Below are 27,796 nucleotides of genomic sequence, written 5' to 3' on the forward strand. Positions count from 1 at the left end.
CACAGAAGCCACTATACACCTGGCAAAGAAGGAACATTTTCACCACTTGCCTAAAACAGGGGTGGGCAACTTGAGGCTCTCCAGATATTTGGCCTACAACTCCCATCGTGCCTCACCATTGGCTATGCTAGCTAGTGCTGACGGGAGTTGCAGGCCAAACCATCTGGAGAGCCACAAGTTGCCCACCCGAGCCTAAAAACTGCAAGGGGATAGGTCTGGCAGGAAGTTCCAGAACATGGATGCCACTGCTGGAGAAGCTCATCTTTCAACAGGGGGTGGCCTTGCTGCTAACAGGACTGGTTGGTATCCACTCATCCCACTTGATCTTGGTTTGTGGACAGGAGGAATATACGGGAGAAAATACTCCAGGTTTCCTGGGCCCAAGTTATTGAGGGCTTTATAGGTCAAAACAGGTGAAATGGCTTAAAATCAAGGCAATTCAAATTTTATTTAAGTCACTAAGAAAGAGCACAATCTAAAACCGCTGATTTAAATTAAGCTTGTGAAGTGTACATTTATTGAACAAGGCGCCTATACTAATTGGCTGCTGTCAACAAATTAATGCAAGTGGGTGTGCACGTAAATTACGCTTTGGGGCTACCTCAGAGCATACCTAAGCAAAACCTTTTGGTTATGCAGTTAATCTGCCTTTTACATCTCTTTAGACGCAAAGGGGGAAATTGTGAAAATAAATGATTTTTTCTATTTGGCTCTCTGTACATATGGCAAGAATATGAAGCATGAATGCTTACATATGAGGCCCACAATTCAGAGCTGAATTAGGTGCATCAGATAGTGGGCTAAAGGACCAGAACATCCCAGGAGTAAAGCTGGTAATTACTGGGCAAAACAGTTTCTCTCCATGGTGTCTGGACACTAGAGTCATAAACATTCATTATTTGCTGCAATAATATGTTACCTATTGTATCATATTTATAACACTCGACCTCAGAAGTCAAATATCTTTTCCCAATAGTTTTCCTTCTTATACAGAAAAGCAGGCTTTAATTCAGTATATAAGAGGGGAGGTTCACAGGCTCAGCATTAAGAGAATAGTACAGAATTTGACAGCACTGTGCACAAGGCAGCGGCCAAGTCTTACAAGCCTCCAGAAAGGGGCACAGCTGACAATAATCCACTGAGCAAGATGAAAATGCACATGACCTTGGCGGTAAGGTGGGTGTCTAAAATCAACATCAGATTCAGGAGGTCCCCCCAGCAGACAGCTTGTCTGTAAAGGGGGAGAGTGACCCTCCCAAGAATGGACATATTCGCATAACAAGACAAGTGAGCCGTCTTATTTATTTTATTTATTTATTGCATTTATACCCCGCCTTTTTTCCTCTTGCAAGGAACCCAAGGCGGCTTACATTAGCATCCTCCTTAGGCGGATTAAGCTTCGGTTTCTGCAATGCTCCCTAAAACCCTGTTCAGAATACTGCAATAAATTATTCCTGTGCCTTTGATAATAACATGAAAGTATGCAAAGTGGCTAATTAAATAACCATTTATTGAGCTTGTATTTACCTAACGCAAGCGCTCTCGCCTGCTGGAAAGCATTGGAAATTAAGTTCAGAGTACAAGATCAGATGCTCCAGTTAAGTCAGGGAGACCTAACTGGAACAGAGTAGCCTGAATGTTATGTTTCAATTCTCTCACATTCAACATTTTCTCTTGCAGGGAAAACTCCTCCCACCTGTACCAACAACACCTTCCCCAAAGGGAGGCCAATCTGATACGAAGCCAAAAGAGACAGAATAACGGCTGTGGGATTTCCAAATGCCACTTTTATGAGTTAATTCCACACCATTTGCCAAGAAAAACAGGCATTTCCCTGTGAGGAGAAAGCTGCAAATCTTTAAGCACAGTATCAGCTTTGCAGGAGCAAAGTGGGCCTGGGCTGATTTTTCTGTTGCCCATCCTCTGTTATCTTACAAAATGGCTGCCTGCGGGAAATATAGGCAGACTGGGCCAGAGAAAGAGTGTGGAGTGTCACTGTTCCATCACAAAGTGGAAGAGATTTCCCCTGTTAAGGTTGCTTCTGTATTCTACACCGCCACCAACATTAACAGCCCTTGAAATATCAAGACCTCCTGAACTAGAAAACGAACAGCAGAGAGGAGAAAGAAGGAATTCAGTGTCAAGGGTCTGGAGCCCAGCAGGGAAAAAAAAGTCACCAATGGCTCTTATTTCCTGAAGGCTTAGGTGTCCCAGGAGCATGGGCGGGATGTGACCTCAGCAGCTAGGGGTCTATACTGACAATAGCTGGGGGATAAGGAAAGAGACACACTAACCATGAGTCTCTGCTGGAGGACCTGCAGAAATATTCATTTTTTTGGAACATATCACCAAATCTCTTTTAGATGGTCCTAGCTATTTTCTTCACAATGTCAGAGAACAGTTGCATGAAACCCAGGCCACTAATCCATAAGAGACAAGCATTTTTGTTGGGAAAGAAACGCTTCTGTCCAGGGCCGCTGATAAAAGCACTGACTGGGCTGTTGCAATGTTTGAGAAAATGGACAAAAGCCCAGGGGGCTCTTCAGGGAAAAACCACAATGGAAAGGCGCTCCCTCTCGCGCGCGCACTCTCCCCCCCCACACACACACACACTTGCCTCTTTCAATTGAATCAAGGTGGCTCATCAAATCTGAGGCTTAAAGGAGACAGCATCTTGATCCTAACAGACAAGTCATGACTCCCACTTCAAACAATGCCAATTAATGCATCTTGTTTCACAAGTTGCATGTTTGATTTCTTTTGAAGAGAGCTGCTGACTATAAACGTGCTTCAAGTATGAGCACCAAACTCATGTCTCTCTTTGATCAGAAATTATGCACACTTTGCAGATAAGAAGGGATGCCTTGAAGAAGCCAGTCACGACACAGATCCATCCTTGCTCTTGCAGCACAATATTCCCATGCAGTTGGCAGCCGCCTTTGCAGTTTTGCCTCCCATTCCCACCTTTCCAGGTTTAAGATTGCTTAAACCGCAACAGACCATGTTCTAGACAGATGCTAGAGTAAACTGTGCCCTGGTTTAAACAGCACCAGGTTCTTAACATCGGTCTCTTAATGAGCAGAATCCATTTCACTCGCTTCTTCAGGGCTGTGCAAGCTGGACATTTGGGGCACCTCATAGAATCATAGAATAGTACGGTTGGAAGGGGCCTACAAGGCCATCGAGTCCAACCCCCTCCCCCTTCACCAGATACTTGCTACAGCAAGTGCTAATTCTGCACACAAGTCTAGTAATCATTATTTCATACCAAGTGGTGCAGAGGAAAAGTCTGCTTGCCAACCAATACTCTTTGGTGGATTATGGGCTTCAACACCATGGCTGGCTAGTTCCAACCGACTTCTAGGACTTCTAGATGCACAAATGCAAATGGTTGTAGCCTTTGTATCCCCAGCACCTCTAGGTAGGGCTAGGAAACAATCCTGCCTGAAACTCTGAGAGCCGATGCCATTCGGCATCAACAGTACTGGGCTAGGTGGACCCAGGATCTGACTCATTATGAGGCAGCTTCCTATGTTCCTAAACTTAAAAGGTTTTCTTTTTCTTTGGGGACATTTTCCATTTTCAAACAGATTGAGCAGAAGAAGCCTTGCACAAAATTGCATCTGTCAGAAAGGTGAAATCCTAAGGAATACAACTCAGGACCTTTACAGCTGTGGCCCCCACCTTATGAAGTACACTTTGTGAAAAGAGACATGCCTCAGCTTGAGTCTACACTCCTTCAGAAAAACCTTGCAATGAGTCTCTAGTTTTATTTTAAATGCAAGTCATAATACTGGATTTTCAGGGAGCATGTTTAAGATACTAAGGGTGCAATCCTATGCATGTTTAGACAGAAGTAAGTCCTACAACTCCCAGCATCCCCCAGCCAACCATGCTGGGAGTTGTAGGGACTTTTTTTCTGTCTAAGCATGCACAGGATTGCACCCTTAGTATCTTTGCATATGGACACAGACAGCCAAACAACAATCTGTCTGCTGAAGATTTTGGATTATGTAGTTAATGATTTATATATATATTTTTCCCTTGGTAATTTAAACCAATCCACCCTGAGGCAACAGGATGCAATTTAGAGTATCAATTAAAAATGAACTGTATTGGTGGTAATCAGAACTGCTACTTAGCAATGGGTCTCTCTGCCCTGATGTTTGTACAAACCTTAAAGAAATGCAGCATTTTTCTTGCAGCCTTGGCAGCAGCCACACAAGAAAACTGATCAGCCTCCTGACCCACATCTCCAGTATAAATGCACAGTGGCTGGAACAGCTAATCCTTCATAATCTCTGTTCTGGAAGATTCACTTCACTGTGGGAATATCCCTTCAAAAAGAATGCACAGGACAACACTTGGATGTGAAACTCCTGGGTGTCCACCTGCGATCCATCATGGGTACATAGAGGCAACTGCGCACGCGCACACCCACACAGAAAAAAGGGACCCAGCAAGGAATAGGCCTCTATACGAAGTTCTAGTCCTGCAGCAACAGAACACTGAACACAAAATGTGTGGCAGTCATCTTCATTCTTGTCCTCACAGGATGGCCTTCATAAGAATTCATTCCTATTTTAGTGGAAGTAGTTATTGTGATAGGCAACTCCCATAGGGCTACAAAAACTTTTAGATCCGCTTCCCATGTGGGCACGCTTGGAAAGCAGCACAAGGGAGGCCTGGCTTTTGTGCAGCTACTTCCCATACGATCCAGCAGAATCACATGGTCAGAGGATTTAAACACTTTTGCAGTTGTGATGCCTGGACTGCAGTTCAACTGCAAACAGGGCAGCAACATAGGAAGCTTCCTTGCACTGAGATAAGATCATGGGTCCATCTAGCCTAGTATGGTTGACACGGAGTGGCAGCAATGGCTCTCCAGGGTTTCAAACCGGGGAGGAGGGGCTTTCCTAGCCCTACCTGGAGCCGTCTGCATGCAAAGCAGGGGCTCTCCCACTGAGCTACAGTCCTGCCCCTGAATCGTGTCTCACTTCCCAAAGATATTGAGCGGATGAACTTTAAATGAGTAGAGCTTCTTAAGTAAGCACCATCTGTTGAGGAAGTTCAACTCTAAATTCGCCTCTATTTTTTAAATTTTTATTAAGAACATTTTATACAAACAGAAATTAATTTCCTATACTAGTTTTGATATGAAGGCAATGGTACATTTAGCCCCTGGAATTCTATGGGCAGAGGTGACTAAACACTAGAGTCCCACAAGTCTCTGCAACAGCTTTCCCCAACTTGGTGCTCTCCAGTTGTTGGACTATAGTTCCCGTTATCCCCAGCCAGCACTGCCATTGGCTGTACCGGCTGGGGATGGTGGGAGCTGTAGTCCCAACACATCTGGACACTGCCTGGTTGGGGAAGTCTACATGCTCATGCAGGGTGAGCCAGCTTGATTAACTGCGGAAGGAAGAATGGGTGACTTGAAATAATCAGAAGTACTCCGAAAACAAAAGGACTTGACAAAACCGCCTGCGGATACTTACAGTGCTGTATACAGCAGAGACCGTTGGAGTGAAGATCCGATCCTCCAGGGGCTGCTGCACAGGTCCCCGGGGGATTCTGCAAAGCAGCAAATTAAGGAAAAAAACACAAGGCTGAAGGGACGTCTGTTCAGCACAGAAGAAATGGGCATTTCTTGTGGTGAAACTTTGTCTCTCCACTGGGACAGGCAAACACCACAATCCACAACCCCCACAAAGTGCTCACTTTCAACGGTACCGCCAGAATAATTTCCATTCCAGAAAACCCATTTCCCATGTAGGTATGACAAGGTATAGCAATATAATTCAATGAAGTTGAGTTGTTGAGAGATCCATGTTGAGAGTTGCAATGAACAGGAGCAAGACAGCCACATTTTATTTTCAATATACAACGACCACCCTCCTTCTCAATCACCCAGGAAAAGAAGCTTATCAGCACTAAATGTTCTTTTGGAGACCTGGCATGCACTGCTAACAACGCAGAAAGAGAGTGCATTTCCTCACTGGCAGTTTTACACTATTAATCCTTTCCCCCACTTAATAGTTCCCTTAAAAGCAGTTCTGGGAACTAGAATCCACTTCTTAACAGGGCTGACGATTCTGCTTAAAGCAAAGGCTGCCATCGATCAGCTGCCCTACATCCACAATTAAAAGTGCTGTAATAATCCAGAACATGCCCTTTAAACTTCAAATACATGCAGCTGGAGGAAGGTTTTTCATTGCCACAGAAGGATGCTAATAAAAGTTGTTTTTTTAAATACAGAATTCAAGGACTAGAATCGTAGTGAATGCTCTTTACCATGATTAAGCTCTCTCATATAAAGGTACTGTTTCCTTCTTAGAACAGCCCGAAACCCGTTAACAGGCTCGTAGGAGGGGTCCCATCATCCTATTCCACATTAAAGAGTGTATCACCAAAAGGAGGCTAACACAAATTATAAAAAGAATGGCTATGGCTTTTGTCACTCAGTTTCAAATGAGCAGAAGAGGGAGAAAACAATATTCGCCCCCCAAATTCTGCTTGTTGCCTAAGCTTAATTAATTTAGATCCCATCAAAGTTTCTCCCTCTAACAGATTGCTTCCATCAAAGTTTGATTCAAGAGCTGGTGAACCATGACAGTAGATACCAACTGGCATATTCTCATTCCTTGCAAAAGCACCAAAAGAAAGCTTCCTACCCAAATACAACAGGCTAGAAAACTCTCCCACAAGGTCCTTGTAAATTATGTGGCTTCTGTGCACATTCTAACTTAAATTCTATCAAACCACAACAAGCAGAACATATCCCAAGACATTGTAAAAGGCCTGACTGCAGAAGCAGTTCACCTAACACAACTGGAATTGGCATCCTTTGCAGTCAACACAGCTGAGCGAGGAAAACAAAGAGAGATGGCTGATTTCTCTGCACCACCTCTAGGAAAAGAACCTAAGGCTGCAATCCTATGCATGTTTAGACAGAAGAAGTTCTAAAACTCCCTGCACAGGTGGCTGAGGAATGCTGGGAGCTGTAGGACTTTTCTCTGCCTAAACATGCATAGGATCGCACCGTAACAGAAGGAACCCTGTAGCACCTTAAAGGCCAAATGCTTAATGTAGCACAAGCTTCCACCCACAAGATCCTGGAGCTGGCTGAGGTGTGGTTGACACAGTAAAGGAAAAAAACGAGTCTACAACTCTTCAGGAAATAGTTAGCAAGTGAGAAATCCAGGCGTAAGGAACTTAAAGACCACATCTTGAAGGATGAAAGCACGAAAAGCATTGTCAACATGTGGGAGACAAGTAGTCTTCACAACCACCCATGAACATTCATGCTGCAGCAAACAAGTTGAGATGCCACAGGACTCATGGCCTCTTTGCAACAACGACTTAACACTGCAAACTCTGGGGCATTTTTCCCTATTAGGAGAGTAGCATGCTCATCACTCCACAACTATGGAACATACATCTTCACAAAGCTCCATCATTAATGCAGCCTTACCTGGCAAAGGCCCAACCCTTCCCTTTGGCACCTCCACACGCTGACTTGGATTAATCGTCCCTCAGATCTTGATGGCAAGCCAAAGTCTCCTCTGGCTTGTTTACACAGCTGCACAAACCACCCAACATCATGGGGCAATCTATACAGCAAGTCAGAAGCATTGCCTAGCCATGACCACTTGATAGTTCAGCTAACAGAATTCTTTCAAATTCTGCCAAAACCCGGGCCCAGATCTGTCCTTGCAGATGGCAGTCACAAGAAGATTCAAGGCAGGGCTGACTGTCACTAATGCCAAGCACAGATATGTCCCACCGCGAAGGGAGAAAGAGAGCAATCTGGTGATTTTTCAGTACACAACACCTCCCAGTTCCTTGGAATAGAAACCATAGCACCACCCCCTTTGCTTCCCCAATTTAGATGCCTGTCATTGCCCAAGAATGCAGAGCATTAACCCCACATGTTCCTCATTTGAAGTCTAAGCAGAAGATAATAGAAAAAGGAAGCAGAGTGAACACACTAAAGCATCAGCAAACTCACCTAACACACATTTCTTCAGAGAGGATTTAGACAGTAAGCTTTGAAAAATCCAACTCTTGCAGAGAACTGAGAACACAATCCCAGCCTCAACTCATAAGCATCCCCACTGATGTGAGGCACGTTTTCCAGTACAATCCCACACAATCCCAGCTGATTTAGAAAGTCCCATGTCAGCCCCCGGCCCGTTATAGACGAGACTCTTTCTGACTGAACAACCGGCTGCTTTCTGATCATCAAGAAACAGAAACCTGAGCTGACCAACAGGCACATATCTTAAAAATAGGGAGCCCATCATGTGACGCATCACTTCGCAGAAAGCAGGCAGCAACAGAGCAAAGCACGTGTCCTCTATATTTTGAAATACGGACACACGAACTAAGGAACAGCATACGTTCAGCAAGCAAGTTGGAAAACAGGCAAAATGAAACAGCAACTTTCCCCTCCAATCACACACTGCTCCTGCTTTGTATCCTCCATCTGTGCACTTGCTTATATCCACATGGAAAGCAGCCCCTGCCATTCACTGTCCAGCTTCCTCCAGTCTCCATTTCTTGGAGCAATTTCTAGGCTACAGACACTGGCTAGGCTCATAATCAAAGCTATTCCAGCTATGAAGACAAATAACCCACGGTTAAGTTTTTAACAGGGAGTGCCTCCACTGTGAAATTCAGAACATATTTAGCAAGCTGCCAAAGAAAGGAGAACTCGGGCACCCTTCCGCAATGCTGCCACAACAGTGGGAAGCCGCTTTCTGTGAGTTCAAGCTGCAGCACGGCTGTAATGCTTAAAGGCCTGCAGCCACTCAGACAGGGCCTGTCACAGGGGTCAGACAGTCACCTGTGATGTGACCAGGTGGCAAGGACTCAAGTGGCTGACCCCATCCACTTGGTTGTGGGCCAACCATTACAGAAGCACCACAGGACACAGGGGTAGCACCAAAAATGTATATTGGGGAAGGCACACAAGGACAGAATGCATTTCAAGGGAGGGGGAGCATGTGGAAAGGGCCTTTTCTTCAAGTATCCAGAGGTCCAGCAATTGTGGCCCGGGGGGGGCGGGGGGCAGGGCAATATACCCGTCTGGGAGGCACTTGCCCACTTGCCTCCCTTCTGGTGCCACCTAGGATAGGATGGAGCCACAGAAAAGTGGCTCCCACCAGACAGCCACTGCCATGTGTGAAGGGCACCTCAGGACACCCCAAAAATCAGTCTGCATTCTCAAGGTTCTTTTAAGGAATTTGAATGTACTCCCGCAAAGGCAACTCCAAAAACTGGAATCAATGGCCAATATAGCTTAAGTTGCCAGGAAATTACAGGCCGGTTAGCTTAATGTCCGGGTAAATTAGTTGAAGCCATTATTAAAGATAAAATTAGTAAGCATATAGATGGACAAGCCCTGCTGAAAAAGAATCAACACGGCTTCCGCAAAGGTAAGTCCTGTCTCACTAACCTTTTAGAGTTCTTTGAGAGTGTCAATAAACATGCAGACAGGGGTGAGCTGGTAGACACTGCTTACTTGGACTTCCAAAAGGCTCTTGACAAAGTCCCTCACCAAAGACTCCTGAGCAAACTTAGCACTCATGGAGTAAGAGGAGAGGTCCTTGTATGGATCAGTAACTGGTTAAAGAACAGAAAGCAGAGAATAGGAATAAATGGTAAATTCTCCCAGTGGAGGGAAGTAAACAGTGGGGTCCCACAGGGATCTGTATTAGGACCAATGCTTTTCAACCTGTTCAAAAATGATCTGGAATTAGGAGTGAGCAGTGAAGTGGCCAAGTTTGCGGATCACACCAAATTATTTAGGGCGGTTAAAACAAAAAGGGATCGTGAAGAGCTCAAAAGGATCTCCCCAGACTGGGAGAATATCTCCCCAGACTGGGAGAATGGGCATCTAAATGGCAAATGCAGTTCAATGGAAGCAAGTGTAAAGTGATGCACGTTGGGGCAAAAAAATCCCAGCTTCAAGCATAGCCTGATGGGATCTGAGCTAGCGGTAACCGACCAGGAAAGAGATCTTGGGGTTGAGGTGGACAGCTCAATTAAGATGTCCACCCAGAGCATGGCTGCTTTAAAAAAGGCAAACTCCATGTTAGGCATAATTAGAAAAGGAATTGAGAATAAAACTGCCAATATCATACTGCCCCATACAAATCTATGGTGCGGCCGTACTTGGAATACTGTGTCCAGTTCTGGTCACCACACCTAAAAAAATATATTGTAGAGCTGGAGAAAGTGCAGAGAAGGGCAACTAAAATGATGAAGGAGCTGGAGCATCTCCCCTATGAGAAAAGGTTACAAGAGCTGGGATTGTTTAGCTTGGAAAAGAAGAGGGCCAGGGGAGACATGATAGAGGTCTACAAAATGATGCATGGTGTAGAGAATGTGGATAGGGAGACATTTTTCTCCCTCTCTCAAAATACTAGAACCCGGGGTCATCCTTTGAAGCTGACTGGGGGAGATTCAGGACAGATAAAAGGAAGAACTTCTTCACACAGCACAGAGTTAAACTATGGAACTCACTACCACAGGATGTAATGATGGCCACCAATTTAGGTGGCTTTAAAAGGGGGTTGGACAAATTCCTGGAGGAAAAGGCTATCAATGGCTACTAGTCTTGATAGCTATGTGCTACCTCCAGTATCAGAGGCAGTGAACCTATGTACATCAGTTGCGGGGGAACATGGGTGGGAGGGTGCTGTTGCGCTCATGCCCTGCTTGTGGGTTTCCCGTGGGCAGCTGGTTGGCCACTGCGGGAACAGAATGCTGGACTAGATGGACCCTTGGTCTGACCCAGCCGGGCTCTTCATATGTTCTTATGCCACTACTGAAGTAAGGCAGAAAGCTCAGATGTTTCAAGGCTGAAAGCAAAAGGATGGCTGCACTTTCTGATTAGGGTAGGAAGAACCTTCTTCTTCACGCCAGCAATTATTCACCTCATCCCTATTTGGTTTATTACCCAGTTTGTGCCATGAGTGGTCCATCTTCATGAAAAGTACGAGCAAAATGTAAGGAAGAGGCACCCAAATACAGAGCACACATTCAAAGGAAGGGGAACTAATCTCAGATATAGCTGAAGGGAAACTGGAAGAAAGAAGAGCAAGGAGAGACTCTAGTTACAATTAAATAAAACAACATCAAAAGGAAAGAAAGGATGGAGACATGGACAAGTCTTTTTGGGTCCACGTAAGAACAAACAGCAGAGTTCCCAAAGACCAATCTGCCAGCTGAAACATGCAACAGTCAACAATGGCAGCAACTAAGAAACAGCTTGGAACTTATTACCCAACAGTAATAAACTGTCACAAAACAAAAACAAAACATAAACAAAGAATTGGCCTATATTACAGGTTCTAAAGGAAGAGAAAATATTTTCAGGTGCCAGGACTGTTTGTTTTATCAGCCAAGGGAGCTTTCTGAATTAGATTCACCTCAGATGTGTGTGTAAGCAGTCTTGGGAAAGGGACATTTTATATCAGTAGGTAAAAGTAATAAATTAGAACTTTTATCTAATATAACCCAAAGCGACATTTTTCTTTAATGTTTATGGCTTATAAATGTTGTAAACTGTGGATGCATTTGAGTATATTATTTGTTGTAACTTTTTATACATGTTTACAGATTTTCAGGAGTGTTTTAAATCATTAATAATGTTTTGCAATGATATTTCAATTACAGCCCCTGAGGAAAGGAAGTTCTTTCCGAAACGCATTGAGCATAATAAAAAGTTTTTTCAGGCACCTGAGAATATTTTCTCTTCTGGGACACAATAAATATCTTCCTCTCTTGCTGTTCCCTATATTACAGGTTGTTAACCGAGGCCCTCTTTGGGCAGTATTTACAAATCCAGGTCAGAACAAGACTTTTAGGCTCTGCAGCTCACTTCAGAATGCAAAAACTTTCCCAGAAATGCCTAGTTCAACCAAGAACACTGAAATGTCAAACGTCACCACAGGGGCTGGAAAGCTCAGCTTGTCACTTTACGGCACAGTCATTGTACGTGGCTTATTCTGCTCTGCTGGTGCTTCAGCGATCCAGCCTGCAGCCTGTTTTGCTGCCACCAAGTTGAAATGGTAGATGCAGGGTTAGTACGCTAGGCTAGCAATCGAGTTGTACAAGTCAGTAACTGAAGAACACTCCAGTCATGATGCAAGAATATACATTTCCTTTATTCCCAGATTACTTTTCTCCAGTTTAGAAGACAGTTTAACTTAATTTTCTCTCTCAAAATAAAACTCAACCAAAATACACACACTCCCAACAGCAACTGGGACGAGGCCATAATGCAGCATAGAGGGACACACGTGCTCAAACCATACTGACTTCAGCAGCATTCAAGCGAGCTTTACTCTGAGGCTCAAGGCTTACAGTCTGGCAGCATCTTTACTATTCAAATGGGTGTAGCCCCTTCTGCACATTCCAACACAATTTAGTCACCTAGTAGATTACACTGTATGATTGGAAATGAAGAGTTAAGTCCTCAAGGCCCTCTATCAAAAGCAGTTTTTCTAAACAACAACAACGTTTTAGATAATCTATCTCATACATGAAGGTCAGAGATGTCCATTAAGAAGAATTTGTGGTGGGATCAGAACAGATCATCTTGCTCTCTCCAAAGCACATGGGTCAAAACTTGGCCCTCGTAATGTAGGTGCACCAGGAAACCAAGGAACAGATGAGGTGTAGTTAACTGCAAAAGCCTTAGTCCAAGGAAACAGTCAGAGGACATGCCGGTCATACCAGCATTTAAAGCATGGGTGAAACCAATGGGGGCTTCTTAAAAGCCTGAGGGCAGCAGGGGAGGGATGATTTTTCGAGGGGGGGTTGTAGTGCTGGGGAAGGTTAGCAAGTAGGCTTGGAAAAAGCCCCAACTGGAACCAACTGAGGCTTTGAAAAAGCCTCAATGCAGCATGCGCCAAGAGCTGAGAAACTGCCTGATCAGGGATCAGGCACAGGACCTGGCAGGCCAGATGTGGACCTCCTGATGGAGGGTGGAGGTTCCCATTCCTGATTTAAAGAATGCAAAGCCTTTATGCAAAATGCTTCATGCTTAAGCAGTGACTGTAAAGCTGTTTCTGACCTTTTGCAGTCCAAGATTTTCCAGGTCAGCTGCCGAAACAGAGATGCTGGCGCACATGGAGCCGCAAACCATTTTCCAGCCCTGCTGCTTAAATTAACCTGTGTGAATCTCACTGCCAAAGTGCTCTGCTCCAGAAGAGTCCTCTTAATTCATTCCAAAGCCTCTGCAAACATTATCAACCATTGCATAAGATGAAAACAATGGACTGTTTACCCACATGCGCTCAGCAGAAAAGAGCAGCTCTGTACAACACTGCTTTGCCCCGACCCGGTGCTCTACAGTGCTCTGTCTACAGTGCTCTGTCCTGAATTAGAGCACCTGAATGCTCCCCACTTATTCTGATCCTGCCTCATCTGGCAGTGGGGTGAGAGAGCAGGAATAAAAATAGAAGGGCAGAATTCTCCTTTGTATTGTGTGATGCATAGATTTCTAGAGGGGTGGGGTAGCTCCAACTCACAGATGGACATGCCAAAATTGTGGCTGAAGTTACTATTTCAAACAGCAGGTCCCCTGCTGACACTTGCAAGAAGCAGGCTCTGATGTGGCGGAGCGAGGCGGTTGCTTAAAGCACACACACATGTAACAGGGCTTGCCATATTACACATACCACATTAAATTCACTTTCAGGGATTTATATTCACTCTGCTGAAGTGACTGTAAGATCGTCATCCCAACTGCTCAATCCAGGATTGGGCACAAGCTATTGCATTTCTATCCTACAGAATTCTAGCAGAAGCGGCACCATGCGAAAAGTGGGCACTTCTCCTCAGAGTGATCACTGCTAATAGCTATACCTGGTTACCATAAAAATTAAATTGCATCCTGGCTCTGTTTATTAATTAGGCACACAGGCAATTAATGATAAAGCAAATGGATGGTGCAAACATCTTTGTCCCCACAATGTTCAGTACTTGCTAGCTCACCAGAAACAGCCCGCTTGGGAGACATGGGAGAGCAGGATAGTAGGAAAAAAGGGCCAACTGAACACAAGGAGCAAGCAGCACAAGTTTCATTGTGGGATCAACCATATAACTGATATCATCATCTGAAGCGATATTGTATCATCTCAATGTCAGTTACAGAACCAAGTAACACCATCCCTGGATTTTAGCATCCCACGAGGAGCAGATAGACCAAACGAGCTGCTCAAATAGTCTTCCCCAACCTGGTGCCCTCCAGATGTCTTGAACTGCCCCATCACCCCCAACCAGTGTAGTACCCGTTGGCCATGTTGGCTGGGGATGATGGGAGTGATAGTCCAACACATCTGGAGGGCACCAGGTGGGGGAGGGCTATCTGGCAGAGTAGTTGGTTGTGACAAAAGCATTCAAAATAGTGTCACCCCTCGAGGCACTGGGATGGGGTAGGCTTAAAAAAGGCTAAGGCTTTGAAACCCACAGCACACTTATGAAGGGCAAGCACACATTTTCCAACAAAAGTTACTTAAGATCAGCAGCTTCGCACCATGGACAGATTTGGTATTGATCAGGGCAGTCAATACCTAGCACTACTGCTCAAATATCCATTTAGAAGCAACCATTCCTTTTCAGAACCACACAGGAATATGAATGGAATATATATCCTCTGATGTCTGCTACATCTGTGCAACATTCATTCCAAAAATGCCACTGTAGCTGCTGAACGAGAGTATTAACAATCAGAGTAGGGAGCAGAGTGGAGAAACTGGGAATATTAACAAAAGCTCAGGGCCTGAAAGAGCCCTTTGTCTCTCTGGTCAATGGCAGCCTTTTGAATGGCTGAGCAGAGCCGAAAGAGAATTGGGGCGGGGAGAGACCAACAGGGCTGGCTCTTCAGGGGACATCTCCTCAGCTGCCAAGCTGCAGGACAGAAAAGGACTCTTGCATGAGCACCACAGAACCTTCCAAACAGGCAGAAACATAGGCATTGTCCGTTTGCAAGCACAGCATGAAAGAAAGAACACATTCTGTTCTCGGTCCACTCAGAAACTTACATTCCAGGAACTGAATATCCCATCCCCACAAAGCAACCAGCCACAAAGCGCAAGGTAAGGAAAGCAGCTGACAGAAAACATACAGTCCTTACCAGCTGACCTTTTCTTCACACCTGGAAGTGTTTTGCTTCAGTCCCCTTCTGGACTGATTATTAAACATTCTCTACCACACACACAATGCCAGCACCTGAGAGTTAAACACCACTTAAAATCAAAGTGCAATGTAAACACAGCCTAATTCTGACATAATGCTTTAAACAACCAAACAAGAAAGAGTCCACTAGCGTCACCACATAAAAATAGAGCTGTTCTTTTCAGGTAAAAGAAATGGCTACAAAACAGATGCCAAAGGCGACAGAGAAGCCTGATTACTTCCTATTAGACTTCACACCCAAGGGTACCTATTAAAATCTAGGCCCACGCAATTACCTGGATGCATTCAAAATGCTCTACTCACAGCTAAAAGAGGTTACGCTGCACACCACTAAATGTGAAAGGAGAGCAAGGTTATGAGCACATCTCGCTAGTTCCCTTCATTCTCTCACTGCTAACACTTTCAGTTAGGCATAATCATAGAACTTAAAAGTAACGACCCTGTTCCTGTCCTGGATAGTAACATGAAGGAACACACAACGCAAAGCCTGTTACAAATATGACTGCCACTCACCTCAGGCCATGGCTTGGCAGTTTACACAGCAGCTCTAGGAAACTTTTCAAAAGTTCATCAGCCCACTAATATCTGGTGGTCAAACAGGCTGCACCACTGTGTTCTGAGAAGAGCCAGAATCAAGGCACGAAATAGTAACAATGGGACCTACAAACTTCCGGTATAATACATGGTGCCATTATTGGTTCATAAGTCCCACATCTTAATGCCTTAATAACAATATTAGGATTACACTGTATACTGTGCAATGGCATTTGGAAAGCTTTCCCTCCTTTCAATCAACCCTTTCCAGAGAACTTATTTTCTTATTTTGCAAACTGTACTCAGATCCTTTATTTGACATTTCTGTATGTCCTGGTTTGCACATCATGGTGGCAATTCCTGAGATGTTTAACCCAGGAATTGCTTAGGAAGACAGAAGCAATGACCATGCTGTCTTCCACACACTCATCGTTTCCGCTTTCATGAAACGTTCCTGGGTTAACTGAAAGTGGAAGCAACAAGTACTTGACTGGCACACTCCGCTCATCCTTGCAATTCCTGGCTCAAACAACCCATAGTTAACCCAACAACAAACCATGGGAAAAAACAACAGAGGAATTTCTGCCATGACATTGGAATGGGGTCTATACCTCCCCATAGGAGCAAATGAAGTTCTAAAAACGCTTTTCTAATTTCCTACCAAAATAAATAAATAAAACAAATGTACACAAGGGGCGGAGTTCTTTTGATGAGCAAAATCAGCTTCCTACCTATTCAGTGCCTAGCATATTTTTGGTGCTAGAAGATTAAAGCAACAATTCAAATCTCTCTTCCATATTCACCAATATTAAAGGTCACTTCTCCAAATTCTGAAGGGTGTATATCTGGACAAAGGAACAGCAGGAAGAAAATAAAGCAGAAGACCAGCTCAACTGTGTAGGAATGTGTCACTTCTTGAGTTTCACAGAACTGTTCTTCCATGTCTACTAGTAATTCTCAAACCGGTTCCTAGCAGTGTAGCCCACTTTGAGAATCACAAGTAGACTTGGGGAAACAAGCAGACTTGTGGACAAACTGGAGAGGGTTCAGAAGAGGGCAATAAAGATGATCAGGGGACTGGAAACAAAGCCCTATGAAGAGAGACTGAAAGAACTGGGCATGTTTAGCCTGCAGAAGAGAAGACTGAGGGGAGATACGATAGCGCTCTTCAAGTACTTGAAAGGTTGTCACAGAGAGGAAAGCCAGGATCTCTTGATCATCCCAGAGTGCAGGACACGGAATCATGGGCTCAAGTGACAGGAAGCCAGATTCCAGCTGAGTATCAGGAAAAAATTCCTGACCATTAGAGCAATACGACAATGGAACCAATTCCCTAGGGAGGTAGTAGGCTCTCCCACACTGGAGGGATTCAAGATGAGGCTAGACAGCCATCTGTCAGGGATGCTCTGACTTGGATTCCTGCACTGAGCAGGGGGTTGAACTTGATGGCCTTGTAGGCCCCTTCCAACCCCACTATTCTATGATTCTATGAACATTATCATATATTGGTCCTGCTTAAAGCATCCGACCTGGAACACTGACAGCCAACACTAGTTCCATTATGCTATTCCTGATACAAAAATACGCTGGAAATTGAATTAAAATGCCTCAAGGAAATTATTAATAGATCACTTTTAAAAGAATACAATAGCTAGAGAAACTATTGAAAGAAAGAAAAAATGCAAAAACTGTAGCATCTTCTACAATAAAAGCAGTGACAAATCAAAAAGGAATGTGGAAACCTGGTCAGGTTAGAAAGATGAGCAGTCACCTAAGAAATGTTAAGCCGCCTTGACCACCATTTCCTTGGAAGAAAGGTGGGGTATGACTCAAATAAATTTTAGGAAACCAATACAGGCTCTGTTCCAAAGAGCACAAATGCTAGAAACTCTAGAACATATATTTGTGTTAAATACCAGAAGTAATTGGGGGAAAGAGGAGAGAGAGAGAAACAACTGCCATAGGTAAGGCATGCAAGCAATTAGTAAAAAAATAAAATAACAAAAGGCAGCAGTAGACGTTGTGGTCATCAAGGGAGGTGCAGACTTGATTTTGAGAGAGAGAGAGAGAGAGAGAGAGAGAGAGAGAGAGAGAATTCATCTTAAAATGAGCACACTGAACACACCAACCCTCTCATTAGAAATCTGTCTCTGTTGTGGTTCTTATCTTCAGCTAGTTTCTATGCAAATACTTACTGTATCCAGGTATTTTATAACTCTGTACAAATCACAAGTATATGGTTAGAGAGCTGAGTGAATGGCTCGGTTATGGGACCACAGTACCCAACAAAGGTGCATCTTCATACTGCCAGTCTTCTCTTTCTAATATTACACTCTGATCAAAGACAACTGAGCCCAGGGTCAGCATACCTTCAACAAAATGTCTGAACATAACCTAGAGTTTACTCAGGATGCATGTCTCGGATACTAATTGCTACAACAACGGAAGAATCCTCCATCCTTTCTTAAGTATACTGCTTTCCCTTCCAAATAAGTCACTAATACACATCCTAGAGAGAACACACAAACCAATATGGATCATGCACATAAGGAAGTGATTTCACAATGCAGCCAATTACATGATGGCTATCAAAGCTGCAGTCTGAGACTAAGTTTCAGGCTATCAGTTTCCCACGTTATGATGCAAAACCTGGGTGCTTCCAAAAATATAAAAGCCACCTCAATAGAAGCAATTAACTCCATTTAAAAATGGAGCAACTACAAACATGGAAATCTGCCAGCGCTTAGAATGCTTCTTGTTACCCATGAGGTCATCTGAAGTAGAGTGGAGGGAGAGAAAGATGAAACTCTTATTCTCAAAGGCACGAATTTGGCTCAAACTCTAGTTGTTGTTCTGGCCTACTAGCCCCATCACTAGCAAATGCAGGTGTCTCCAAACAGGGGAAAACTTCAGGTAGGAAATATACAAACATTAGGGGACAAGCAAGAGTTTTCGCACACCATAGCAACATACCACTGTATGTGCCAAAGGCGAAATGGCCAGGGAACGATACAGTCCATTATGAGCTAAGATGCATCACCTATCACACCAAAACCAATAAGGGAATGTATGACAATGCGTCCATCAAAAAGGACACAGTCAACTAGGGTGACTGTGACCGTACAGAAGGCTACTCTCCTCAATGGATGTATTTTACGTCCAAAGACCAAGGGAGAGGTAGATGCGAGCGAGTCTCAGAAGCAGTCCAGGAGGCATATTCTAGTATCAGAAGCAGCATGCCTATGTGCACCAGTTGCTGGGGAACATGAGTAGGAGGGTGCTGTTGCATTCGTGTCCTCCGTGTGAGTTTCCCACATACAGCTGGTTGGCCACTGCGGGAGCAGAACACTGGATGAGGTGGACCTTTGCTCTGATCCCCCATGGCTCTTCTTATGTTCATCTTGCAGGATTCTTCCCAGTTTTCTTCTGCTGTTTTCACACATTTGCTCTACTGCTCACTTTTAATGTCTAGCAGAGAAACACAGGGAATTCCACCCAGAATCATCAGTTCAGGAAGGGAAAACAGGAATGCTCATGTAGCAGCTCAAGGGCTTTCCAACAGTTTATGAGAGAATGAGGATGGACTCCCACTCTCCCAGCAAAGGATCCTTGGGACAATGCTGGGTGACAGATAAACAGGAAATGACTTCATCAAGTGGGACCAAAAGGTGGTGTCCTCCCCCCTGCACACCACTACAATAACAGGCTGTCACCGGTGGGCATAGCAGAGGAATCAGTGACATACTGCTACATCCTTCATCCAATTCTGATTCACTCTTGCACAACTGTAAGCTACAACCAAGACAGATAGGCAAAACCATTCCTGCAAACCCAGTGTTCATGCCCACGTTGCTAATTCTTATTACAGCTACCTTTTTGACTAGATATTTCTTGACTACCAGAGCTTGAAGCATTAAAAAACACACCATTTTGCTTTTGAAGGAAGGTATTTACTTCAGAAACAACTGTGTGTGTGAATGTAGTAAGAGTGAGAACTCAAAAGTACCACAAAGCACTGCGGTAGGACAAAAATCCCCAAGTGGTTTCATTGCTCCAGTTATGGATATCTAAGACCCTTATGAGCCTGACAAACTCCAATGTATCATCTGTAAAGGAGCCCAAGGCCAAGAGAAACATAGTGGTAGAATACAAGGGGGGAAAACCTTGAAGTTTTACTCTATCAGTTTTGCAAGGCCAAAATTAGTTCTTTCCAGAAGGCCCCCGAAGCAGTTTTTGCAAGATGTGTCTGCCACCCACAAAGCTACCCAAGCAGCAAGTACTTGCAAAGTCTACCCATCCCAAACAAAAACCAGTTGGCACTAATCAGATGCCCAAAGATCTCCACAAGAGAGTGGAGGACAGGAAGGCCTGGAGTGCTATGGTCCATGGGGTCACGAAGAGTCGGACATGACTTAACGACTGAACAACAACAACAATCTAGTCTTGGCTAGTGAAGGCAATTTTAACGCACACAGTGCCTTCGATGGGCAGTAAGGAATGTTAGCCAGCATGTACTGAGAACTCTTCGTACAAACACCAATATGAGTCCTCAAAATGGCAACCCCACAGCCTAGAAACAGCCTGGTACTAATGCATGCTGGGACACTCTCCTTTGGAAGCAATTTTATTACCATCATTCAAATAATCAAGCTGCATGTTTATACAGTACTTAACCCAAGTAAGGGAGGAAAAGTATTTCTAGAAACCCCTACAAGTGCTACACAGGTCTGTCTAAACCAGAAACACTATGGCTCTGAGGGGAAAGAATGAAAATCCGAAACCATAAACCAAGACGGAGCACTTGTGCTTAAAAGACTGAAATCTTACAACTGAGAAGTCAGGATGTGGGGGAAGGAGGGGTGGGGGAGACCAGGCAGTAACTGCATCAACGAAGAAACAGCCACACTCAATTCAGACATCATGCCAAACCACAGTTCAGGAAGCTTAACTATGGTTTGGCATAATGTTAAAATTGATGAACCATAGTTACAGCCATCACTCTGCCTCCAGAGGCTGCTGCACTATGAAGACAGGAATGAAATTATGAACGGAGCGAATGGAAACCAAAAACAGACACAAAGCTCTAAACTATGGTTTACCAGTTACATTTTTGGATCTAAAACCACTATTTGGGTTCTAAGCCTTGGTTACTGCAGACCATTATTTGGCCACAAATCTGGTTTTCTCCTCTAAGCCCATCAGCTACCATTTTGCAGACACTGAGCAGGCTCTAAACACCAAGTTTTACATGGAATCCAGAAGGCCACAAAAAGGAGCCAACAATAATGCAACCACAACCATGAAGAGAGAGACTGAACGCGAGCAGCCGCGTTGTTCCATCCGAAAAAATCCAACACAGTAACAGGGGCATAACACCCTTACTGGAACCAACTTGAGGTCACAAAGTAGTGAGTAACTGCCAGTGAGCGGGCCAGAGCCTTTCACACTTTACAGCGGTGAATATGAAAACAATAACTTCATTCCTCCATATGAACCAGTTGAGCCATTAAGATAGTTATCAGAGGCCCTCCTCCAGGTGCCCTGGCATTCTGAGATCAGGTGAGTAGCTACTGGGGAGAGGGCCTCTCAGTGATGGCACCCAAATTATGGAATTCCTTCCCTCTGTATATGTACATGGCACCTCTGTCACAGCCTTTTAGACACCAAGCACAGCCAGTCCAGTTCTCTCCAGCTTTTAATGGCACACGACCTTGCCTTTTTATGCTATCAGTTCCTCCCAGTTCTTTTACTGGCTCCTGGTTTGTTAATTTTATTGAATTTATGCTGCCCTTTGCTGTTTTGTATTGTGCTGTTTCTCATATGATGCTTTATTGTGTTAAGCTGTTACTATCCACCTAGAAACTTTGATAAGGTGGAACATAAACGCTAAAATAAATAAATAGTGAATGTGTGGGAAAGAATCCACTGCAAGTTGTACTGAAACAGAGCTCAACAACCAAGTTCCTTCTTAAATGCTGCCTGTTCGTGCTCCCTTATCATATCATAGAGTTGGAAGGGGCCTACAAGACCACTGAGTCCAACCTCCTGCTCGATGCAGGAAGCCTGATTCCCAGGCGGTCTCCCATCCAAGTACTAACCAGGGCTGACCCTCCTTAGCTTCTGAGATCAGACAAGATCAGGCACATCCGGCCAAGATGTGTTCTTACATTACAGTTTGGAATGCTGTAGACATTTAACTCATCATTTCATGAATGTATGCTTATTAACCAGGCAGTCTGAGTTTTATTCTTACCCATATTTATCTGCTATGCTGGTGAAGGAAACAATTACACATTGGCACATCACTTTAGACCAAGGATCCTGGCTTATTAAACCACACTGTGAATGAGTTGGATGCCAGTGTATGCAGCCTGTTCGCTCCTCCTTCACACATGAGAAGGTAAACAAACCAGGCAGGGATAGCTTAGTGTGATGTCTGAACCTGGGATTATAGTTTATTGCATCCAAACAAGCCAGAAACATAAACCAGCTTTAAAACAGAGCTTATTGTTGGCTTACAAATCCTGGCTTGTTTGGGTGCAATAAACCATAATCCCAGATTCAGACATCACACTAAACTATCTATGCCTGGTTTTAGACACTCGTGGGAGGAGCAAAGCGTGCTGGGTGTGTTCCATGGCCATTTTGAATATTCACCCCCCCCTTGGGAGTTGCTATGTGACATCCAAATCCAGACACTATAAGTTAATAATGGGTTAAACAACCCACAGTTAACCTAACTACTAACTGTTTTAGTAGTTAACCTAGTGTCCATTAGCCTAGTGTCTAGGTTCGGATGTCATGTAGCAGCCCCCAATCGGGGGTTGAATATTCAAAAAGCTGCAGAATGGGTCCAGCACCTAGTGCGACAAATCATGGATTAATTAATTAACCCATGATTTGCCACCATTACATGCAAATAGCCCCACTGTGGTTTAATAAACCAGGATTCCTGGCTTAAGGTGATGTGCAAATACAGCCATTATCTGCAGTTTATGAGAAAGACGGGAGTGTGTGGTATACTCCCACTCTTCATATGTTCCAATCCCAAAGGTGCAGGAATCAAGTAGGCATTGCATATTTAGACATAACTATGGACATTTGGAGGGGGACTATGTCAACACCCTTATGTCTCAGTCTAAATTACCTCACTGGGAGGTGGGATTGGGGTATTAAGAATTAAATGACAGAATGAGCTTATGCTAAATTTCCTAGTGATTCACACCAAGGCATCACTCTCCCAAAAGGCATTTTTAACCCGCTGAATTTAGCTACTGCCAACAAAGACAACCACCACCATTAGAACTAGAAAGACTTTCACCTACCTTAAAGGACACATTTCAAACAAGTTGTTAAATTTCGCCTAACTTACAGTGCATTTGCTTTTATAACACCTCCACAGAAAACATTCCATTTTTTTCCACAACCATTATTTTCAAGCTTCTCTCATCCTCCACCTTCCTCGTTTTCATACACAGACTGTCCACTCCCTCAGCCTGAAGGCTCTTCTGCTTGTATTTGCATTCAGAAGTTGAATCAACTCTACCTACTTCAACGTTAAGGCTGAAGGAGAAAGATCCTAAGTCTCAAAATATTCAGAGCTCTGGAGTGGAAATACAAGGATACGTATGCTGCTTATCCTAGCATGAGAGAGGAATCGCTGGCTCCTGCAACGTAGTGCGCTCCCGAGAGCATAAACAAAATTAGACAGCTGAATTCTGATGACTGTGAAGTTCAAGTCAGCTTCACAGGGCTTTCCTCTTCCAAAGACATAGAGCTGGATTTTGAAGGAGCAAAAATTTGGGACAGTGGGTTAAAGCAAGCAGGAACAGACATTGAACAGGCTTGGTTCACACATAATGCTAACCCATGGTTCGTTGCCCTACCCAGGGTATGTCTGACAGATAATCGAACAAACCGTGGTTTATTTTCTCAATCCCTTGGTTGGTTGTTTCCTTTCGCCTTCGCTCACTCCCTGCCTGTATCCCAAATGCCTTTGTGGTGTTGTAGTACCGGCATTAGAGTGGTTGGTTGTTGTTTTTTTACCACTCTTGCCTGCTGCCCTGTAGCCTGGCAAAACAACCCATGAGCAACTCACATTTCTGAGTTCACACATAACAACAATCCATAGCACAGAGGTCACAACCCAACAACCATCGTTTGTTAGCACAGCCATATTCACACATCAAGGCAACCCAGAATTCCATAACCCATACCATGGGTTAGCATTATGTGTGAATCAGGCCAGGTTCTGAAAACACTACGAAGTTAAGGCACATCATCCACTAAAACCAAAACAGGCAGAACCAGCTTATCTTACTCCCTATATTACACTGCTCTGATATTTTAGCAGCATTCTGTCTCCTTTCTTTTAACATCTCTTGTTCTTAAAGATCTAAGTATGCTTTGTCATGTGAGACAACACTGCACGTCCAGAGGGTTGTTGTTTTTTTTACAAGAGTTAAGCCATTACAAAGGAAACCAGTATTCTTTCCTTCCAGCGACATAAGTAAGGAGGGCACAACTGAGATAGAAAAAAACCTTAAATGAAAGCATTTTCCAGTGCAGTGTATGCCAGCTTTCCAAGCCACACTAAGCTAGCATTCACTGATGCTGGAAAATTAAAATATGCTTTCAGTCCTTACTACAAGAACGCAGTACTTTGGGAAATCCAGCATCTTCATATGCTACCCCAAAAGCCAGGAAAGCAGAAGCCAATTAACTACTGAGGTATAAAGGTGTTTCATTCCAGCCACAAAGTTAAAAGCGTGTTCAGAAAATCCAGCAAGAGAGTTGGACAGAAACCATCTAGCACAGACTCCAAAGTGAGACAAGCCAGCCTCCCCACTGTAATCCTTGGCAAACCATTCAAAACTAGAAACCTTGTCCTAATTTTACTCATGGCAACCACACTTAAGATGAGTGGTATTCTACATGGCTCTTTTAAAGAAAGTCTCCACAGATTACAGTTTTCCCAGAAATACCAGAGAGCTGGTAGAGTTAAATCTGTACCACACAAAAATCTGAAGAGTTCTATCAATTTACAGAGAAGCGAGGATGATAGGCCTTTGTCCTAAGTTGAAGTTCAGTCAAGCAAAGCAACAGATTTGACAGGTTTTAAGAGGGTTTGACATGCCTACCTCAATCGCCGGCTGATAAGCCACACAGAGCTGTAAAGAGAAATAAGTTCTATGTAAATATCTCACAGCTGTTACAGTTTGTCCCCACAATAAAGAGAGATTTTGCTGCCCTTATGAACAGTAAAGCTGACCTTGCTGACAAAGCAAAACCAGCACTTCTGGCTACCATCCATAGGCATCAATCCAGAGGATGAGATTTTCTTCAGTTCACAGAATATTTCAGTTTTCCCAATGGTAGCAGTTACCTCTTCACTGGTTTTCTACAGAAACCTCTTCATTATCCCCACACACACACACACAAAATCCTTCTAGACAGTAGAGGATATGGGACTGTATCTGAAAGTTAAGTAAGACATGCTGTTCCCAACTCCCTTCTCACTTGTATGCCTGCCTGCCTGCCTTTCTCTCTCTCTCTCCCCCTCCCCCCCTCATGCACACCATTTTTTAAAGTGATCCCTGCAATGTTTACCTACTAAACTCCTGGCCTAACAGCCAATATTAAACACATTTCATGCAAGAATGTCCTCTTTCCTTAAGGTGGCTATTTCGGTGCATGTATTTTATACATCCTCCCAACAGAAACCATTTTTCCAGAGAAAAGTGTGTAAAGAAACAATCCAATATGAGTATCAGTTTCACCATCAAAGAACAAAGTTGACTATCTAAAGCCCACAGCTACCACTGAACAAAACCTAGCTCTGTCTCAACACAAGACTTTTTAACAGTCTTTCACCTCAGTCCTATTCCTGCCTACTCAGAAGCAAGCCCTACTGCGTTCAGTGTGGCTTTAATCATAGTATGAGCGCAACAGGGCACAACACTTTTGACAGAAGCAAACAATTACACCAAGGAGCAGGATTTTTTGTGCCAACAACACATCCTCTGCAAAGGAAGAGGTGGCGACCAAAGAAAACACCCATCAAAACAAGCGTGTGTCATCTTCAGAGTTAGGACAAGACACAACATCCCACCACAGACTCAGACACACAAGCCCCCACCCCCAGCAGGTGCAATTCCCTTTCCAGCACTGCCTGGCACCACTTCCTGTTGTGAAAGACACTGCTGCCACACACACCCCGCACACTCACTGTGCCTTCCCTGAGAACAGGCAGGCAGACGGTGGCGGGGGGACTACACATGAGAACGCTTCCCCCTCCAAGCCTGACCTCCTTGGATCCTCTTCCGGAGGCGCAGCCATGCCCAACCGGCCTCCCTTCCAAACAACTGTAGACGCAGAACCTTCCTTTCTTTACAAAGCGAAAGAGAAACTGTGGCACAGCCTCCCCGCTCCGATAGGATGGGCAGGGGGCCACACCACACCCATACAACATGCTGGGCCTTTCAGGGGGAGGCACAAGGGGTCAGCCTAGCACATATGTGAGGGAAAGGACCCTCCCTTCTAGCCAATACAAGGGTGGCATGTGCAATATTTCGCCCTCCCCATATCCCACAGGGCTTGGCCACAGTACACTGTTCTTTTTTTCAGAGAGAAGTTCAGACTCCCACCAATTAAAGTTAAGTTCCCCTTTCTCCTCCCCAAGTACACACATCCATCCCCCTGTAGGGCAAAGAGCAACCATCCACACACCCCCAAATAACGTATTTGTGCCTCTCTTTAGGATCCCCTTTTTTTTTCTAGGTACACCCATTCATCTTTATTGCGAGAGGTTCAGCCCCCAGCAACACATTATGTTTGGGTTGTTCCCGGATTTCCTTCCCCGCACGCACATCCATCCATCCATCCATGCAGGGCCTGCTCATCCATCTTCCAGAAGGTGCAGTCTTCCCCCATCCTGATCTACGCATGTGTGGGGTGCCCCTTTCACCCCACGTCCACACACACCTCCAGCTCAGTGAGAGAAGGCTCAATCTTCCGCCACACCAGTGTATGTATGTGTGGGGTGCCCCTTTCTCCCCCCCCCCCGAGTCCACTTGCTCCACCTCCACAGGAGAAGGCTCAGCCTTCCCCCACACCTACCCCGGATCTATGTATGTTTGGGGCATCCCTTTCTCCCTGCGTCCACTCGCTCCTTCATCTCTGTGGGAGAAGGCTCCGTCTTTCCCCACCACAATCTATGTACGTTTGGGGTGCCCCTTCCCGCGTGCACGCACTCCTCCATCTCCGCGAGAGCAGGCTCGACTCCCCTCCCCTCTTAACATGTGCGGGGAGCCCCATCTCTGTCCGCGTCCGCACGTTCGCCGCGGGCACACGCGTCAGTCGCAGCCGGGCTCCTCCATCCAGCCCCTCGGGGTGCCAAAGGATACTGCTGGGGCGGCTGTGCCTGGAGAGCCCTGATACTGGCGGGGTGAGGAGGGGGGGCCGGGGCAGGAACGGCCGGTGCCGGTGCTGCTGCTGCTGCTGCCGCCGCCGCCGCCGGTGGCGGGGCAGCGGGAGGAGGAGGAGGCGCCCCGGCCGCGGCCGGGTGGGAAGGAGCCGGAGCCGCCGGGGCAGGAGGAGCGGCGGCCGCGGCGGGAGGCGGCGGCGGCCCGCCCGCTCCCACGCCGGTGCCGGTGGGGGGAGCCGCCGCCACGACCGCCGCCGCCGCTCCTCCTGCCGCCGCCGCGCCGGGCTTGAGGGCCGCCTTCTGCGGTAAGCTCATGGCCAAGCGGAGCCACCACCAGGCCGGCGGGGGGCGGCGGGGCGGCCGCGGCGGCGGCGGGGGCAGCCCGGCGGGCCAGCACCCCCGGCCGGTCTCCGTGACAACGCGGCCGGCCTGCTGCTGCTCCTCCTCCTGCCCGGCCTCCTCCGCCTCCGCCTCCGCCGGCTCCCCTCCTCCGCCTCCGCCTCAGGCCGGGCGCGCCGGGGGCCGCTCAGGCCGCGCCGCCGCTCATGAGGCCGCCTCCGCCGCCGGCTCTCGACGCCCCTGGGCCGGGCGAAGCGGCTCCCCGGTGTGCGGCGGCGGTCGGGC

General features: G+C 45.5%; 1 protein-coding gene across 26 annotated transcripts in view; it reads right to left on the reverse strand.

Annotated features, from left to right (window-relative positions):
• The window catches only part of EIF4G3 (eukaryotic translation initiation factor 4 gamma 3), an 88,188-nt gene extending 60,528 nt beyond the window's left edge, over positions 1 to 27,660 (reverse strand). For 11 of the 26 annotated variants that reach the window (XR_014786002.1, XM_084821592.1, XM_084821591.1 and 8 more), the window contains exons 1-2: positions 27,153 to 27,571; positions 5,499 to 5,574 (exon numbers count right to left, since the gene is read on the reverse strand). Coding sequence is in view for 20 of the 26 variants with exons in the window: in XM_084821592.1 (XP_084677718.1) it covers positions 5,499 to 5,574; positions 27,153 to 27,487 (411 nt within the window). In the remaining 6 variants the exon portion in view is untranslated. Of the gene's footprint in view, positions 1 to 4,176; positions 4,259 to 5,498; positions 5,575 to 7,474; positions 7,818 to 8,011; positions 8,038 to 23,373; positions 23,525 to 24,887; positions 24,918 to 25,018; positions 26,315 to 27,152 lie in introns of those variants that run through there. The other 15 variants (XM_084821594.1, XM_084821593.1, XM_084821598.1 and 12 more) reach the window with 13 other exon arrangements.
• Positions 27,661 to 27,796: the final 136 nt, after the last annotated feature.

This window comes from Heloderma suspectum, chromosome 15 (assembly GCF_057233095.1).
Source record: "Heloderma suspectum isolate Gila_16-S chromosome 15, 16-S_ref, whole genome shotgun sequence".
NCBI classification, from domain to species: Eukaryota; Metazoa; Chordata; class Lepidosauria; order Squamata; family Helodermatidae; genus Heloderma; species Heloderma suspectum.